A 17,834-nucleotide genomic window follows, 5' to 3' on the forward strand; every position below is an offset into this window, starting at 1 on the left:
AACACAAATATCATTTTGTAGCAAATGAATCAAAAAGGTAATTACTATATGCATTGGTGTTTACTGTGGTAAATAAAGTTTCTATAGAGACCATCTAAATATAGAGGAGCATATCATAATAAGGATGGGAATCTTTGGAGCCTGATTCCTCAATGATTCTGGTTCTTTAATGGGTCAATTTTGATGAAGAAATAGTTGGAACAGCATAACATAAAATAACATAGTAAACTGTATGTTTGACTCAAAAGAGTCATTCGTTTGTGAACTGGTTGGACTGCATTGGTTGCGATGTACGATATTGATTCACAAAAAAGAACCAAGTCTATTAGAGAATCAAGAGTACATTGGTCACACTTTGGGTTTTTGATTCATTAAAAAGAATCGACTCATAAGAGTCATTACCTCTGATTCAATGGTCTCAATCCTAGTTATGAACAAACTAAATGAGTGAAAAAAAAAATCTAAAAAATCTAAAATCCTGCAAATAAACAGAAGGCCTGCATCAAACAAATGGTTACCAGTTTCTGTTCAGTTACAAACAAATGACATGAAATTCTTTCCAACATTTCAAGCAAACATTTGATTTACAAGTACAATCAGTCCATAAATTTATTATTATTTTATAATCATAAGTAGTTTCCTGCACATAAAAAAAAAATAAAAAAAAATAAATGCCTGTCAGTTTAAATTAGAAGGACTGGGATCTGCAAGATGCAATGCATGAATGTTTAATGACTGTGAATGAGCTGAACTGGGTCTACAACGCCCAGCCTTGTTCAATCTCTTTCAATCAATGTACTTGTGGATCACACAAACACATAATCCAGCACAGAATGAAGGTCTTTCATCAGTCCATCTTAGCAGCAGGATAAAAAAATGGGGCCACTTCAAGGGGTTTCTTATCCGCAGTTAGAGTTTTGATGTAGGTCAGTGTTAAGGGAGTTAATTGTTTGATATATTTAGAGCAGCTTTTGATATATGTTCTATAAACACAGCCGTCGCAGCCCCTCCCTTTTCCCCACAACCCCCTGAGAAAAAAATCATTTAACAAACTTCACAAAACTGTGAAACAGCAGTTAAAAAACAATTAAATATCATTTTACAATATATACATATAACAGTCCATGCCTTAAATGAGGACGGACTTTAAAAGCTATTACAAACACTGCACAATGTTTTGAGGAAAAGCAGAACTGTGTGAAACAGCGAGACACTTTTTCTGCTAAAAATGACTTTCACAATGAGGTGACCTTGGTGGCAACACACTCACAGTGATGAGAGTGAATGATCAGCTGTCCAGCTCAAAGTCTGTTTCATCGTACAGCTCTGGCCGATGAGAGAGCCTGTGACGGGAGAACTTCACCCTGATGTAGTCTCCAAGTTCATCGAGGCTCTGGAGAACCTGGGAGGAGATAAGGCTATTCAGTGAGGCTATGTGAGATATTCAAAGGTTGCTATTTTCAAGTGTTTTGTTGTCGGGAACATGCTCAAGAATAATTATTTAGTTTCTGTGGCACTGTCAGGTGGTATGTTTGAGGCATTAAAGTGACTTTGAATAGTTAAAAAGCAATATAAATCAAATAAATTGGTTTGAAATGGAATTAAACATTTGTTTAGCAATTTAGGACTCCATGAATAAGCTCTGCCATCACTTTGGCTCAAAAAGCTTCCTTTTAGAGATTTATTATTTATCATATCGGTTCATTTGGGATGTTTAATTGCATGCTCATTTACCCCCTTTTTTTTTTTACATTTAGAGTACATTAACCATCATCTAATGCTTACTTAAGTAAGCATTAATCTTTAATGCTTTAAGTTAATCTTTAATAACACTAATCATTTATTAACACTGTTAAATGTAATCATGAGCAAATCTCAAAATTCAATATCTCCTTTTCAGATTGTAATGTTGGGATTACTAAATTCACTTTCAGCATTTAAAATGATCTATTTTTTTTTAGTGTTTTAAGCCGTGTTTCCACCAAAATTACCCAGAACAATTTGTCCCAGGAACCCCCCAAACCTATTGCTAGCTGTGTTTCCATAGCAGTCTAAAGTATCGTGAAGATAGTCCAGTGACGTAGGACAGCGCACGACTTTCCAGGTCCCGCTGGATTTCGTCCTCCGCATATAAGCTTAATAAAGCCTGAACCTCATCGTCAGTCCTTCGGTCGTATTTTTTAAACTCCATTGTTGATTCGAATAGCAAACAACTCTTAATGCACGCACCACAACAGACTTTAAAGGGATAGTTCACCCAAAAATGAAAATTCTGTCATCATTTACTAACCCTCAGGTTGTTCCAAACCTGTATAAATTTCTTTGTTCTGTTGAACACAAAGGAATATATTTTGAAGAATGTGGAAAACTGAACAATTCTGGGGCACCATTCCATAGTATTTCTTTTCCTACTATGGAAGTCAATGGTGCCCCAAAGCGGCATAATTTGACATAATTTCATTTTTGGGTGAACTATCCCTTTAAAAAACGATGGTTGAAATAAAATGCTGCGTGGAGGAAACCAATAAAAATGCTGCATGAACTCGACCAATCAGCATGTTCACCCCGAAAGGAACTTAATTTAGACCCTGGTTCCTGCGTGAAACCACCCCAAAGTTCCTAGTTCCTGGGGAAAGTTCCTGTGGTGGAAACGCGGCTTTATTTTTCAATTATTTAAACAAAAGGTAATTTTATTATCAGCCCAAAATCATAACATGAAAATAATTATCTGTTAATCTGTATCACACAGAATTTGTATATCAGTCTATCCCTTTATAGAAATGTTTGAAATATATTGAATTTTCAGCTTTTTAAATAGTTTTTGATTCATCTTGTCTCTGAACACCCATTTTCATTTCACTAGACTAGTCTAACGCTAACACTGTAAAGTAAGTCTAAGTGTTAGTAATTAAAAAAAAAAAAAAAAAAGAATCCAAAAATAGAGACAGATATGTCTGTGAGATGTTGGGTGCTGTAGTTTATTACCTTGTCGAGCATGTCTTTGGTATGGGCGGCAGACACACAGAAGCGAGCTCTGGCTTCTGTAATGGGTGTAGCCGGGAAACCTACAACCACAACACCGATCTTCCTTTTCAACATGGCCCGTGAGAACGCCCTGTGTGCAGACGATGAACAACTTTTTGGCTTATCATCACTATGGGTTTTAAATAAACTTTACACACACACATTCACAAACAAGTGTACTACTGCCAAACTGTCAAATGTTTTAGAACAGCTTGCAGTTTCAACTTTAGTTTAGTATGATATGAAGTCATGATTGATGGTATTGAAGGTTTTCACGCCTATCCTGAAAGCAGTAGGTGCATTTCTTTTGCTAGTTTCTTCAAAACCTATTATAAACTCAAGTTTCCAAAAGTTGTCAATGCTCTTAGTATGACAACCTTCATTACAAACTGATGCCGTGATTAGATATCACACGGTTATGGACAAGTTTTCGCCTGCCTTTTAGAACATCTAGAACTCAAAGTAGAAACATTATGCAGGGTAAAGCTGTTGAGATTCCCATTCAGAGTTTGCACTGTCTGCTACCTTTCCTCACCCTTTGAGTGAAGGGAAATCCATTGTAAACCGCACAGCTGGACTGTCATTTGCATTAGCCAAAAGGGAGAAAAAGAGGTGGATTGACAAGGAGAGAAAGGCAAAGGGAAAGGTATAATGGAGGAGGAAAAGATTGAGAGCGAGAGGAGGAGAAAAGGCCTCCACTTTGTCAGCAGAGACGACAGCATTGAGAGAACAGAGCGGCGACGGAGAGTGAATGCTGGATTTAAAAGGCCTCACAGCTGCCGTCGTCTTTGTTGGTGTGCCAGGAAGCTGTTATCTTTGGAGGAGTCTGAAACGCCTGTGCAGTGATGAGCCTCTCGCATGTCATGTTTTCTTTCTGCCTCTCTTGTTTTTTTCCTCACCACTGATTCATGGATCAACTAGACCATCCAAGATGGCTACGGTCCAACGTCTTCTTGAAAAGACCACATCGCCTTCTTTGGAATGACCAGTGGAGATGACTGCAGCTTTTGTTGTGGTGTCCTCAAGCAGTCAGGACATTTTCCACATGGCATTCAAAGCTATCACCTTTGTAACCCATGTAAGCCTTGCATTGTTGTTTTAATGGCAGCCCGAAATGTGGGCAGGTTCACAAGTTCAAAGGAGGATTACTGTAGTGTCCAGACAGTGGAAACTGTTCTTAAATCACAAAGAAGATGCACAGACGTGAAAAAAGCTCGCAAAGAAACGTAATGTTTTGCTTCTCGCTGGCCCAGTGATCTAAGCTGAGTTTTCAAATGGACTAAATAGGGTTTGTGTAAATGCGAGCCTGGAGATGCTGTTGTGTAAACTGACGCTCATGTTGTGTGAGTTGAACGCTGCTAGAATCTGTAATCCAAACGGGTTGCTGGCTTGGGGAGCTGCTTACCCAACTTTCCCAGGTAGATAGAGCAGGAGCGGAACCACTGGAGAGTCCTGGTTGCCGTAAATGATGAAGCCCATATCCTTCAGCCGAGATCTGAAGTAGCGTGTGTTCTCAGCCAGCTGCCGAACTCTTCGCTGGCCTGCGGGGGAGAAGCAGACAGAGCCGTCATCGAGGAGAATTTGTTAGCTTTCATTGGAAAAGGAGAGACATAAATGGGAGTCTACAATAAAGTAAAGGTCATGATTTACAACAGAGCAACCGTAGGTCAAAAGGAAAAGTGCAAATTATCTCAAAGTGCAAATAATCTCAATTCTCCACTGGGACTGTATTTGAAGGATTTGATTGTACTCTGGATGAGATGGATGCAGGCTATGAAAGTATTGGTTACAGTAGATGTTCTGCATTTATTTATAGACAGATTACTAACTACTTTGCACTAGTAAAAAAAAAATGGCAGTGGTCAAAGAAGAAATACTATGAAACCAACAAACAAAGGACCATGAAAGTCAAATAAAGCTGTTAACTAGCCATATTTTATATTGCCATAATCAATAATTGTAATGTACAATGATAAATGATTTTAATACATTTCTAACCTTAATGTTTACATTTCCATTTTGACTTTGAAAGTACAAAATCTCCACTAAAGACCTGGGGCCCGTTCTTCGTACGTTGCTATCTCGGTTAGCTGGATTTGATTGATGACGATTTGGCATGATCTTGGATTGTTCGGTTCTTCAACGCTCATCCTGGACTTGCTGTCATAGCAACAGGTCCGTAAGCTTAAACCTGCTCGTGAGCAGGCTTATTTCATGTAAACAGGATTAGACTGCATCTTTTTAAGCGGAATTGATACTTAAGATCTGTCCCATCCACTGCTAATTTATTTCAAGAGTACTCTACTTATCCAGGGACAATAATTTAAAATGATAATAATTTACAAATTAATTTGAAAATAATATTATAATGTTGTGTAGTCTATAACACTATAGACAGCCAGTTTTACTTATTGAAAGATTTATTCGTGATGGAATAATTACTTTACAGTTGTATTATGAGTCTTACACACATGCTTGTACAGTTATTCTGAGCCGTGCATTAATTTGAATGGTGACGCTATTATGGGAGTGGCTTGATGCAGTGCAGGAGATGCAGATAACTTGATAACTTGACTTTAATTAATTTTTAATTAAAACTTTAATTAATGCTGTTACGTAACAAATCTGCTTTAAAGATAAAATTGAATGAATTGCGAATTACAACACTGAAATAAAAATGACTGTTTAGATGCTCGTGAATCTAAATAATTGGGAATCATGTAAAAAAAAAAAAAAAAAAAAACAGTGCAAATTTCATTTATCTATTATAACATTTATGTTGTTCTGTCATTTTGTTCGCTTGGCTGTTTCATTATAAAGGTCCAGAAATTCGTCAAGTTTTTCGTCAGGTGTCTTTTCTAATTATATGATGTCATTACATCACTGTCTTGCCGCCAGCCAATCGCTGCATTGCTGATTGTGGTTTCAAATATCGATACATCTGCCCTTTTCAAGGAACTCGAGAAGTAATCTCAGACAACTTAATCCTGATATTTTAATCCACAAATTCGTTTGAAGAACCAAATTAGCCAGAAATAAGTTATGATTATAAGATCTAGCATCTGTCAAATCATCTCAGATGTATTAAGCGAGGTACGAAGAACGGACCCCTGTTCTTTGGTTTTGACCCTGTTTGCCTGTGCCCTGTTATTGTTTGGACTGTTTACACTGTGTTTATGACCTTTTGCCTGTTTTTGGATTATCTCTTTGGAATACCCTTCAATAAACTACTGCATTTGGATCCTCAAGCTTTGCGTTTCCGACCAGTGCATGACACAACCCAACGCTGTGGCTATGATTGTATCATATTTATGATATTTTGCATAAATGAGGACTGTTTGAATCTAATGGTAATTTGAAAATACACTGAATTGTTGTCAATTCTACAGTAATTTGTAGCGCTCAGGAAGTCTGCGCCCACTCTGCGGTAGCATGATTGCCAAACAGACCATGTCAGGCAAACCATAGAACAAATATGTCTACAAACTAGTCCTAAAAACAGCTGGCACAAAGATTGGACCACTTTTTCTCCAATATTTTTGACTACACTGTGTGCCTGCAAGTTTCATAGTTGTTCTACTTAAATATAGTCGAAAACACTGGGAAAATGGCCAAGGAATTGCAACATAATGTAGTGGCATAAAGCCATACCACCAGCAGTTACTGCTCTTACAAAACAGTCTTAGCAATACCTTAACTTTCCTTTTCCTAGACGTAGGCTACTGGAACATATATACTTCACCCTTATTTTTGTAGGTATAATCAAGAAGAGTTTACAAACAACTAATAGTTCCCTTTAGGATATAGACTGATTATATGTGAAAGACTAGGAAAGGGGCCCAAAGAAGGAGACAGGAAATGACATCATCTGCTCTGCCGTTCAAATCCCATGATCGGTCTTTTAATAGCCCCTCATTAAGACCATTAAGTAGTTAGGTAGACAGAGTAGACCCATTCATAAAATAATCCAAAAACATAGTAACAAACAAAAACAGGAAGAAAACATTGAAACAATAAAGTCTTATGGACATTATACATATTCATTACATTTTGAGGCTCATTTCTGTACTCTCTTGAAAACGCCTCTTAATGTGTGTGTGTGTGTGGAGTGAGTCGATGTGAAAAACAGTACCAGCTGGTTTTGTTTTGTCAGGCTGAATGGTAGACAAATTTCATTATTTGCCAAGACACTCTTGGCTTGTACATAGGATACAATGGATTTGGCACACAACTGGAGACTTGGGGTAAACTGAGAAGCACGAACTCACATGCGCACGGTACCATGCGGTTGCCAGTAGATTAGTGGTTACCGCTCCGGACTAGTAATCTGAACTTTGGTGGTTCGAACCACAAAGATATAATTCTAACAACTTAATGCGACTGGAGACACATCAGTAGCTCAATGAACATCAATACTTTTCACTCTCAGTCTTGTTCAGTTTATGTCTACCACTCTTTCTCTCCTCCATCTTTAATGGTGTGAATCATGCAGTTCTGAGGGCTGGCCAGGTCCGCCTCCAGCTCTCTTTGGCACCATGGCCTGAGCTTTTGGAAAACAACAGCATGTTTGCATATAATTACCTGTGAACCGACTGGCAGGTATTTCAAAAGGAGGTGTGCTGTAAAGCCAAGCTCAAAAGACCGCATGTCAGCAGAACGAATACAACCGCTGTTAATTTTCATTACATTAGAAACTCTTCAGCTGAAACAATAAATACCGGCAAATGCAAGAAAGAGCAGGTGAAGCTCAAACCAAACAATTAGTCATGGATGTAGTACAAGTTCAGGTCTTCTGCAGCCTATTGTGTTGTAAATTCAGGGCGAGATGGAGCACTGTAAAGCGAACTCTCAGAACAGTGCGACTCACCCTTCATGAAATCTACATAATGCCAGTTATGACACCCATGGGCGGCTTGTCCAAATCTGATATACACATCAGTGTTCAGCAATTCAAAACAGCCTAGAAAGATTGTCTTTGGACAAGTTTGGACTAGAACCACTTGGCCAGCAGAAGCAGGGAGTTTTATTTGAAACAGTTATCTGAATTAAAAGGTGCTCTATTTAAAAAGACTTTGACATAACAATCCTGAAAGTCTTTTAGGAGTGCCATTTTTATAAATAAACCATATGCTTGATTCTAAAGCCGCGGTCACACTAGACTTTGAGCACACAAAATTTCTACGGACACTGTAATGGTCGTGATATGATGTCACACTCTGCGTTCTTTTTTTTTTACATGAATTCAACATATAACAAATAGTAATACATTAAAAATGTAAAAATATACAATCCACTCGACTTTACTGCAAAAATATCATTCTTTTAATTTAGCAAAGAGGTCACACCATGCCATATCGATCTTCTACTGGTCACACGTCTTCACGTGATGCACATTCGCAGGTCAGAGTTCACCAAACTTGATATTTTGGAACTTAACAAAATGCAAAACTTTTCACATGAGCTTGCATTTCCGGTCTGACTTTTTATTCACATGCAAAACTTTTTTTTTTTTTTTTTTTGACATTTTATTTGCTCTTTTTTAAAGAAATTAATATTTTTATTATGCAAGGACACATTCACAAAACTATTTCACTGCTGGCAAAATGGGCTTTCAATAAATGGCTGCCTATAGTGTAGACTTTGACCATTCCAATATGGCGGATGACTTGCGTATCGCAGCCCATAGAAACAGGTGCTAATAAGGCATCTATGTATATATCTATGTTTTTCCGGCGGACTTTTGCTGAGAAATAAATGTGAATTTTTCGGTCCAGGTAACACAGAGAACAAGTAAACAATGTCCATTTACACACACTACCGACATTGTAACAATACAAAGCGGGCAGTTCTGCCAATTTAGCAATTTTGTCGCTAGATCTAGCGACTTCCCCACCCCTTTTGAGACGTTTTTTTCAAAAGCCAAGTGACAAATCTAGCAACTTCTTGGATAAACCTTATCTAGATTCCGTGACTCGCCCACTGATCTATATTAATATTAATATAGATCAGTGGAATCACTAGTATGACGTCATCTAGCAACATTTTAACGACCAATTTTAGCTACCTTCAACTAAAAGCAATTGGCAACACTGCAAGCGGGTTGAAAGTCGGCAAGGTTACACTTGAGCAGCACAACTGTTTTCAACATTAATAATAAGAAATGTTTCTTGATATATTAGAATGATTTCTGAAGAATCATGTGACACTGAAGACTGGAGTAATGGCTGCTGAAAATTTAGCTTTGCCATCACAGGAATAACTTACATTTTAAAATATATTAAAATAGTAAACAGTTATTTCAATTTGTAATAATATTTCACAATATTATGTTTTTGTTGTATTTGAACTGTAGTGTACTAAACTTAACTCTGCCCTTCATTGTGGTCTGAAGCCTTTTCTATCATGGTGTTAACTGTAGCGAAACTAAAATGAAACATGATGTCTTATCTAAAAACATAAATATATGGATTAACGCATATCAAAAACAGAAGGCAGTTTGAGAAAACTCTTATAACATCTGGTGCCATTCTGCTGACTCCTAATACCTGGAAATATGTGACCTTTCCTTGACTAAAGGTCTAGAGGAGTCTTTAAGCCAGTTCCATTGCTTTATTGAAATCTGTTTTCCATGAGTTATATGCTGTGGTGAAATACATTTTATATGCTTATTAAATCCACGTGAATCTCTTTCCTATTGGATTCCCCATGTTTAAGGAGAAGTGTTGGGTAAAGAATTTCAGTGTCTTCCGATATTACAATGACTGACTGGTTTGAATCGCAGGTCTCAATGTCCTCTGACACATCAAGTGTAAAGTAGTGCATCTGCAGTCATGTAACTTTCTTAGTATTGTTTCAGTGTCTTTGCAGTGCTTTGTTACTAACCTTCTGTTGTACCATCGACTCCCATGATGCATTTAATTGCCCTGATGATCTGCTCCACGACAGGTGGTGACATGGCTGTAGCGTACACTGCACTGTGAGAGTAAGACCGCAAATAATCCACCAACTCCTGCAGGAAAACAGAGCACGTCCATTATTATAGGAATACTTCAGCCCAAACTTTCATTATTTACTCAGATTTATGTCACAAAAGTTCAGACATTTTGCCTGAGATCTTATTTTGTGGTTCACAGAAGAAAGAATTTAATACTGGGCTAAAAAAATAATGAAATAAAATAATTTTTAATTCTATTTAACAGAATTTATTTAATCAAAATTGAATACAATTCATTAAAAATAAAATACAGGTGCTGGTCATATAATTAGAATATCATCAAAAAGTTGATTTATTTCACTAATTCCATTCAAAAAGTGAAACTTGTATATTATATTCATTCATTACACACAGACTGATATATTTCAAATGTTTATCTCTTTTAATTTTGATGATTATAACTGACAACTAAGGAAAATCCCAAATTCAGTATCTCAGAAAATTAGAATATTGTGAAAAGGTTCAATATTGAAGACACCTGGTGCCACACTCTAATCAGCTAATTAACTCAAAACACCTGCAAAGGCCTTTAAATGGTCTCTCAGTCTAGTTCTGTAGGCTACACAATCATGGGGAAGACGGCTGACTTGACAGTTGTCCAAAAGACGACCATTGACATCTTGCACAAGGGGGCAAGACACAAAAGGTCATTGCAAAAGAGGCTGGCTGTTCACAGAGCTCTGTGTCCAAGCACATTAATAGAGAGGCGAAGGGAAGGAAAAGATGTGGTAGAAAAAAGTGTACAAGCAATAGGGATAACCGCACCCTGGAGAGGATTGTGAAACAAAACCCATTCAAAAATGTGGGGGAGATTCACAAAGAGTGGACTGCAGCTGGAGTCAGTGCTTCAAGAACCACTACGCACAGACGTATGCAAGACATGGGTTTCAGCTGTCGCATTCCTTGTGTCAAGCCACTCTTGAACAACAGACAGCATCAGAAACGTCTCTCCTGGGCTAAAGACAAAAAGGACTGGACTGCTGCTGAGTGGTCCAAAGTTATGTTCTCTGATGAAAGTAAATTTTGCAATTCCTTTAGAAATCAGGGTCAAAGAGTCTGGAGGAAGAGAGGAGAGGCACACAATCCACGTTGCTTGAGGTCCAGTGTAAAGTTTCCACAGTCAGTGGTGGTTTGGGGTGCCATGTCATCTGCTGGTGTTGGTCCACTGTGTTTTCTGAGGTCCAAGGTCAACGCAGCCGTATACCAGGAAGTTTTAGAGCACTTCATGCTTCCTGCTGCTGACCAACTTTATAGAGATGCAGATTTCATTTTCCAACAGGACTTGGCACCTGCACACAGTGCCAAAGCTACCAGTACCTGGTTTAAGGACCATGGTATCCCTGTTCTTAATTGGCCAGCAAACTCGCCTGACCTTAACCCCATAGAAAATCTATGGGGTATTGTGAAGAGGAAGATGCGATATGCCAAACCCAACAATGCAGAAGAGCTGAAGGCCACTATCAGAGCAACCTGGGCTCCTATAACACCTGAGCAGTGCCACAGACTGATCGACTCCATGCCACGCCGCATTGCTGCAGTAATTCAGGCAAAAGGAGCCCCAACTAAGTATTGAGTGCTGTACATGCTCATACTTTTCATGTTCATACTTTTCAGTTAGCCAAGATTTCTAAAAATCCTTTCTTTGTATTGGTCTTAAGTAATATTCTAATTTTCTGAGATACTGAATTTGGGATTTTCCTTAGTTGTCAGTTATAATCATCAAAATTAAAAGAAAAAAACATTTGAAATATATCAGTCTGTGTGTAATGAATGAATATAATATACAAGTTTCACTTTTTGAATGGAATTAGTGAAATAAATCAACTTTTTGATGATATTCTAATTATATGACCAGCACCTGTATATCAAACTGAATAAAGAAATTAATACTGACATGAAGGTAGTAATTATTATAAAAAATATTAGGGTGAACCTTTTTAAATACTTTATGGGCAACACAATGTCAATGTTTCACAAGTTGCGGTAACGTAATGGTTTAAGACTGATTTGTGAGTTCAAAGTCTTGAACCCTGAGCAGATGATCCATGAGAAATGTATTGCATGCTTAAGCAAGATATTTAACCTCAGGTTTGTGAATTAAATGTCACTTAATGGCCTGGTTTCATAGACAGGGCTTAGATCAAGCAAGGATTAAGCCTTAGTTCATTTAGGACATTTAAGTAGCTTTTATACATATGCCTTAGAAAAACTTTTTACTTGTGTGCATCTTGAGACAAAACAATGGCATCGACATATTTTAAGATATGTCAGTGCAAGTTGCTCTCAGTTAAGACATGCTCAAACATGCATTTTAGTCTGGGACTAGGCTTAAACCTTGTCTGCGAAACTGGGAAAAATGACCTGAAACACTGTGCTGTCCGAATTGCACCACTAGAGGGAGATGAAACCACATAGCACACACCTGAGACACTGGTCATCCAGTGATAATGACAGCTATTCATTGTCCTTGTATAAAATCTGTCTCTTTGTGACTAATAAAGGATGTTTGTTTTGCAAACTGCTTGTATTAGATTCCCTTAATTAATTACACTAACAGCAGTTCTGACAATGAAGCAAACAAACATATTTGGACATTAATAAAGCCTTTTCGGTTGCACTTTATTTTACAGTATGTGCACTTACGTGTACTTACAGTGTACTTACCTAAGAAAGTACTGGTTAATATAAGGTAACTACATGGGTTAAGGTTAGGTTTAGTGGTAGGTTCAGGGTACATAGTATGTACATGGGGAACAGGACTGTAAAATAAAATGCTTTCGCTTTTTCTGTACAAACTATTATAGCTGTCATTCAATGAGGTGACATTTTTTCACAAACAAGCAGTTTTGGAGATTGTGCCCTGTCTGTCCTGTCTGTCCTGCAACCATTAAAAAGGCTTCTGAGCAGAAGCCGGGGCCAGTATCCAGCTCTTAATCTCTGTCCTCAGACATCTGTATCCACAGTGGAGGGGTGAGGGGAGGAGACGCACCTCGCAGTGCACACGGGCCTCTGCATCCAGATGTGTCCTCTACTTTGAGGACGGGGGCGAAGGGGTTTTTAGGGGAAAAATCTGCGAAGCAAACATCTGCTTCCACTTAGAGTGCAAAATTTGCAGTGCTTTAGGTCCTGGGAGCTTTGTGGAAACAGCATAAGATAAGTCAGTTAAGAGAACGTGTCCGAAATCCACCCACATCTGTGGAGTGAGGGACTGGCTGGAGCCGTTTGGCGGCTCTCTTTGTGTACCTCCCACTGTGCCTGTGTACAGTGTCCTTATTGCTGCTGAGAGCATTTTACTCAACTGCTGTTGAGTACCTTTATAAAAGAAAACAGTAAACCTATGTGAAGGTGTGACAAGTATGACTAAAAAGGTCTGCGAAGAGCAACACTACATTTTTCAACACAGACACATGATAGAAAAATTGTAAAGATCTTGTAGAAGACTCTAATCTGATTGGCTGAGAGCTGTACGATATTCTCCCAGTATCAGCACCGGTACCGTTTCACCATTTGTATCACTCCGTTTGTGGCGACTGTCATGGTGGTCGAGCAAATTTACTATATTATTTTATAAATACTACTGTTGTTATGTCACGAAATGTAGTTTAAAGAGTTTTTTTTAGGTGAGAATGAAGTTATTTAGACTTTAAATAAGTGACTCATATATAAACATAGTGCCTATTTTACTATTTGTTTTGATGCTTTCACAGATGCGAGCTTCAGGCCATCAGCGATCTTTCAGTGCTCGTGTACCCACAGAGAACAGCTTCATCTCAGCCAATCCTTTGGGTATTTGCCGCTGGAAAATTAAATTTTATAACTTTATATTTAGGCTACATTTTACTTAAATCCTGTACTGGAGCGCTACTTTTGTACATTTGACTGTTTGTTTGCTTGTGTTTTTTTTTTTTTTATTTGATTGTGTTCATTGTTTGCTTGTGTTTATGTCTTTTATAATGGCTATTGTTGTTCATTTAAATATTGTTTTTCATTAAATATATAAAATAATATTAAATGAACATGATGGTGTCAAAGACTCTCTTTATGAGTGAGTCAGAACAAGGAAGTTGTTTTAGTGCTGTGGGAACTTTTAAAAGGACAAAGTCAAAGATGTCGCTTTCATCTGCGGACATTCAAACTGATTTCTTTATAATGGATATAATAATATGGACATCGACCTGAAGAATGAATGCTATATCAGATGTAGGTAATACACTCGTTTAGTCGATATCTCTCTTTCATAATACTCTACATAATCCAAAAAGATTCAATGAAGCAACTCAACGTTCTTTCGTTACTAGTTCTGAAGTGACATTTTAGAATTAGTAACGGAGGCTTGGGCTCAATTGTTAAACTGTCAACTTGAGATTTGAATCCATGGTGGGAGGAAGTAGTTCTGCACAAAAGAGGGTTTTTAAAGACACTCCATTGTTATTCTTACTTATTTACACACTTGTGCCGTCAAACTGTTGTATAAACACAATATCACACTCGTAGCTGTGCGAAATGGCTGTATATTAGCATGCTGTGATTACCTGCGGTCTTGTGTCTATGGCCGAATCACAGCCATGCTGATATACATCCATATCGCACGGCTACGAGTGTGATATTGCTCATATATAGTCCAAGGTAATATTAATCAATCAAAAAAATTTTTTATTTTGTCTTATAAAATAAACAAATTTAGTAAGTGTTGGATCGCCACATGATGTGAAAATCTGACTGATGTGAAAAACAACTACTTTATACACTACCGTTCAAAAGTTTGATTGATACCGTATTCAAAAAAAGAAATCAATACTTTTATTGGATGAATTAAATTGATCAAAAGTAACAGTAAAGACATTTATAATGTTACAGAAAATTGCTATTTCAAATAAATGCTGTTCTTTTGAACTTCATTAAAGTGTTCATCAAAAAAAAAAAAAAAAGTGTTGTTGTGAAACAACAACTGTTTTCAACACTTGATAATAAGAAATGATTCTTGAGCACCAAATCACCAAATCAGAATGATTTCTGAAGGATCATGTGACAATGAAGTCTGGAGTAATGGCTGAAATTCAGCTAAATAATAACATTTTAAAATATAAACAATTTCAATTAGTACAGTGTTATTTTAAATTGTAATAATATTTCACGTTGTTGCTGTTTTTACTGTATTTTTGATCCAATAAATATAGCCTTGGTGAGCATAATTGACTTCTTACCGACCTCAAACTTTTGAACGGTAGTATACATTATAGACAGGTACCATGTTAGGAAGCATCCTGTGAAAACCTGCAAGTTTGATTTGACCTATAAAACAGAGCTGGCATTCGGCCAACAGTCTCAACTTATTAACAACGCGCTCAATATTACACGCACATGGGGTCTCTCTCTCTCTTTTCCCCTCTCTCTGTTCTCCAAAGCATGTGTAATTCAAAAAACCTGCAGTCTTTTTCGTTTTCAGTCTTTTATAATCAACTGCCATGTCCGTGATGTGGTTATGAAGTGAAGTGGTCTTTTTTAATGGAGTAATGAGATGAGAGAGACGGTGTGACAGAAGCGTGAGTGACATTTGGGTAACATATGTAGTTTCACATCATGAAATAAGACCATGTGTGTGCGTTTGAGAATGACGGGAAGGGAGAATGGTGTGCATGCTGGTGCATTGTGCATTTCTGCACCACGAGCGTCACCATACGACAAACAGTAGCTCAATGGGTCAAATTTCTGAAAAACCTCGGGCTGATTTTCTGCCTCAGGAAATGCCTTGCTAGAAGGCCCCTGACAGTAAAGTATTAAATGATGCCCACCTTTTTGCCAGCAATGTACCCGCCAGCAGCCCCGAAGCTCTTAGTGAAGGTGCCCATCAGAACGTCCACTTCATTGGGGTCCACTCCAAAATGTTCTGTAACTCCTCGACCTGTGGGGCCCACAGCCCCAATGCTATGGGCCTCATCGAGGTACAGATAAGCCTTGTATTTCTTCTTTAGTGCTAAGATCTCCGGCAGCCGGACTAGAGAGCCTTCCATACTGAAAGAAACAGATAAAAAAATATTTCAGTTAAAATGTGTGCAAGAAAAGTTAGAAGACAGATCACTGACATAGAATGTTAACAAGGCAAATATGTATAAATAATTTAAATGGTTAAAATATTTAAATAAATGGTAATATTGTGTATATATATAATATTAAATATTATATCTTAAAAAAATATAATATATATTATAATAATAAAATTGATAAATAGATACACATATATAGAGCATTTAATGAAAAATCGCACCTGTCTCAGTGACGGCACTAGGCACTGTAAATGCTTTGATCTGGTTAACTGTACAGTGACTGCAAGTTTGTGACTCATTTACAATCTTATATAATCGTGCATGAATTTCATATAAAGTTCATGAACAATCAATGTTCACATCACAGCACACTGAGCACAGATTTATGCAATAAATTACCTTACAAAAAGAGTTATCAATGCTCACGAGGCTGGAAAGGGTCACACAACCATGACTGTAGACTTTGGCCTCAATAAACCAACAATCAGACAGAGAGTCTCATTATCTCCACTGCAGCCAAAGTAGGTACCACCGGTTATTAAATCCAAAAGGTTTTAGCTGTTCTCCAACAATAATAGTAAATGGCAGAATTTTGTTTTTGCATTATTTAATTTGCAAAGCAATTTGAGCTATAATTTCGTAGGAAAGGTACTCTATGAATTGGGTTTTTATTAATTTCCTCTTTCATTTGATGTGGCTGCTTACATTAAACCTGGAATGAATATGATTGTAAACATTCACAAATGTTCTGACCTGTAAATGCCCTCCACCATGATGAGAATCTTTTTCCAAGAGCGATGGGTACGAGGCTGCCCTGAGCAAACCGCTTCCTTCAGCAGCTTTTCTAGACTCTGCATGTCTGCAACCAAACACAAAACAGACACGTTATGACACAATCAGGTATTAAAAGAAATACACACTATTGGATGGTATTTTACCCTAACCAAACGAAAAGCATACTTATTTTTAGGTCTTCCCAAACCAAAATAAGAAGGATACGCTCATAAATGTCAAGTGGTTGGATATTTTTATGTGCCAGTCATGAGCAGAGGAAATTTAATTCTATATAAAATCATCTTTGGAAACGTATATGGCCAAATTACAAACAACCCAACATGCTTGTTCTAGATGTTTCTAACTGTATGTGGCCAACAAGTTTTGTTCTTGTTTTTGTTGTCAGATTACTGAGACACAATCTTACAGTGTCGCTAGAAAAATAAGCAACATGCCAAAAATGTGATGCCAAAAATATCTGATCCACCTCACCAAAATAAGCCTAAATAGTTTTTTGTGCTTTTGGGAGTGTGAGGGTGTTTATGGATCAAAGAGAATTGCTTGAATTCAGTTATCTGATTTATTATGGCATAAACTTGCATAAAACAAACATTAACCAAGGCTAAATTGCATTTTACCGCAACAAAAAAAAAGCCTTTCCAATAATTGTATCCTAGGGGAAGGGCTGGGAAAGGCAGAAACAAGGAATGAAAAGGGAAATAAATTACAGTGAATAATAGCGATGTTTTGTAAAACGGAGCTCTAACAGCACACTGGGATATTTGACGATGCTGTTATTGGTTGGTCATATTTTTTTTGTGTAAGCACAAATGTGTGACTGTATTCTGTAAATAAACCTCCCAAAAACTCACCCATATTTATAAACAACTAGCCTAAAGTCACTTACTGTACATAATAACCAGACATGGCAACACTACAAACTAGCCAACAGATGGCAGAGTTGAACTGCAAAATCAAACATTTTAAAAGCAGCTGCA

At 37.4% G+C, this 17,834-nt stretch overlaps 1 protein-coding gene across 1 annotated transcript in view; it reads right to left on the reverse strand.

Moving 5' to 3' along the window:
* Positions 1-145: 145 nt before the first annotated feature.
* Positions 146-17,834, reverse strand: part of sptlc3 (serine palmitoyltransferase, long chain base subunit 3) — a 36,170-nt gene continuing 18,481 nt past the window's right edge. The window contains exons 7-12 of the mRNA XM_051917508.1: positions 16,816-16,921; positions 15,811-16,030; positions 9,907-10,033; positions 4,430-4,565; positions 2,986-3,115; positions 146-1,402 (exon numbers count right to left, since the gene is read on the reverse strand). Of these exons, the coding sequence (XP_051773468.1) occupies positions 1,289-1,402; positions 2,986-3,115; positions 4,430-4,565; positions 9,907-10,033; positions 15,811-16,030; positions 16,816-16,921 (833 nt within the window). The 3' untranslated portion in view covers positions 146-1,288. The remainder of the gene's footprint in view (positions 1,403-2,985; positions 3,116-4,429; positions 4,566-9,906; positions 10,034-15,810; positions 16,031-16,815; positions 16,922-17,834) is intronic.

Source organism: Ctenopharyngodon idella, chromosome 13, assembly GCF_019924925.1.
Source record: "Ctenopharyngodon idella isolate HZGC_01 chromosome 13, HZGC01, whole genome shotgun sequence".
In the NCBI taxonomy this organism is placed as follows: domain Eukaryota; kingdom Metazoa; phylum Chordata; class Actinopteri; order Cypriniformes; family Xenocyprididae; genus Ctenopharyngodon; species Ctenopharyngodon idella.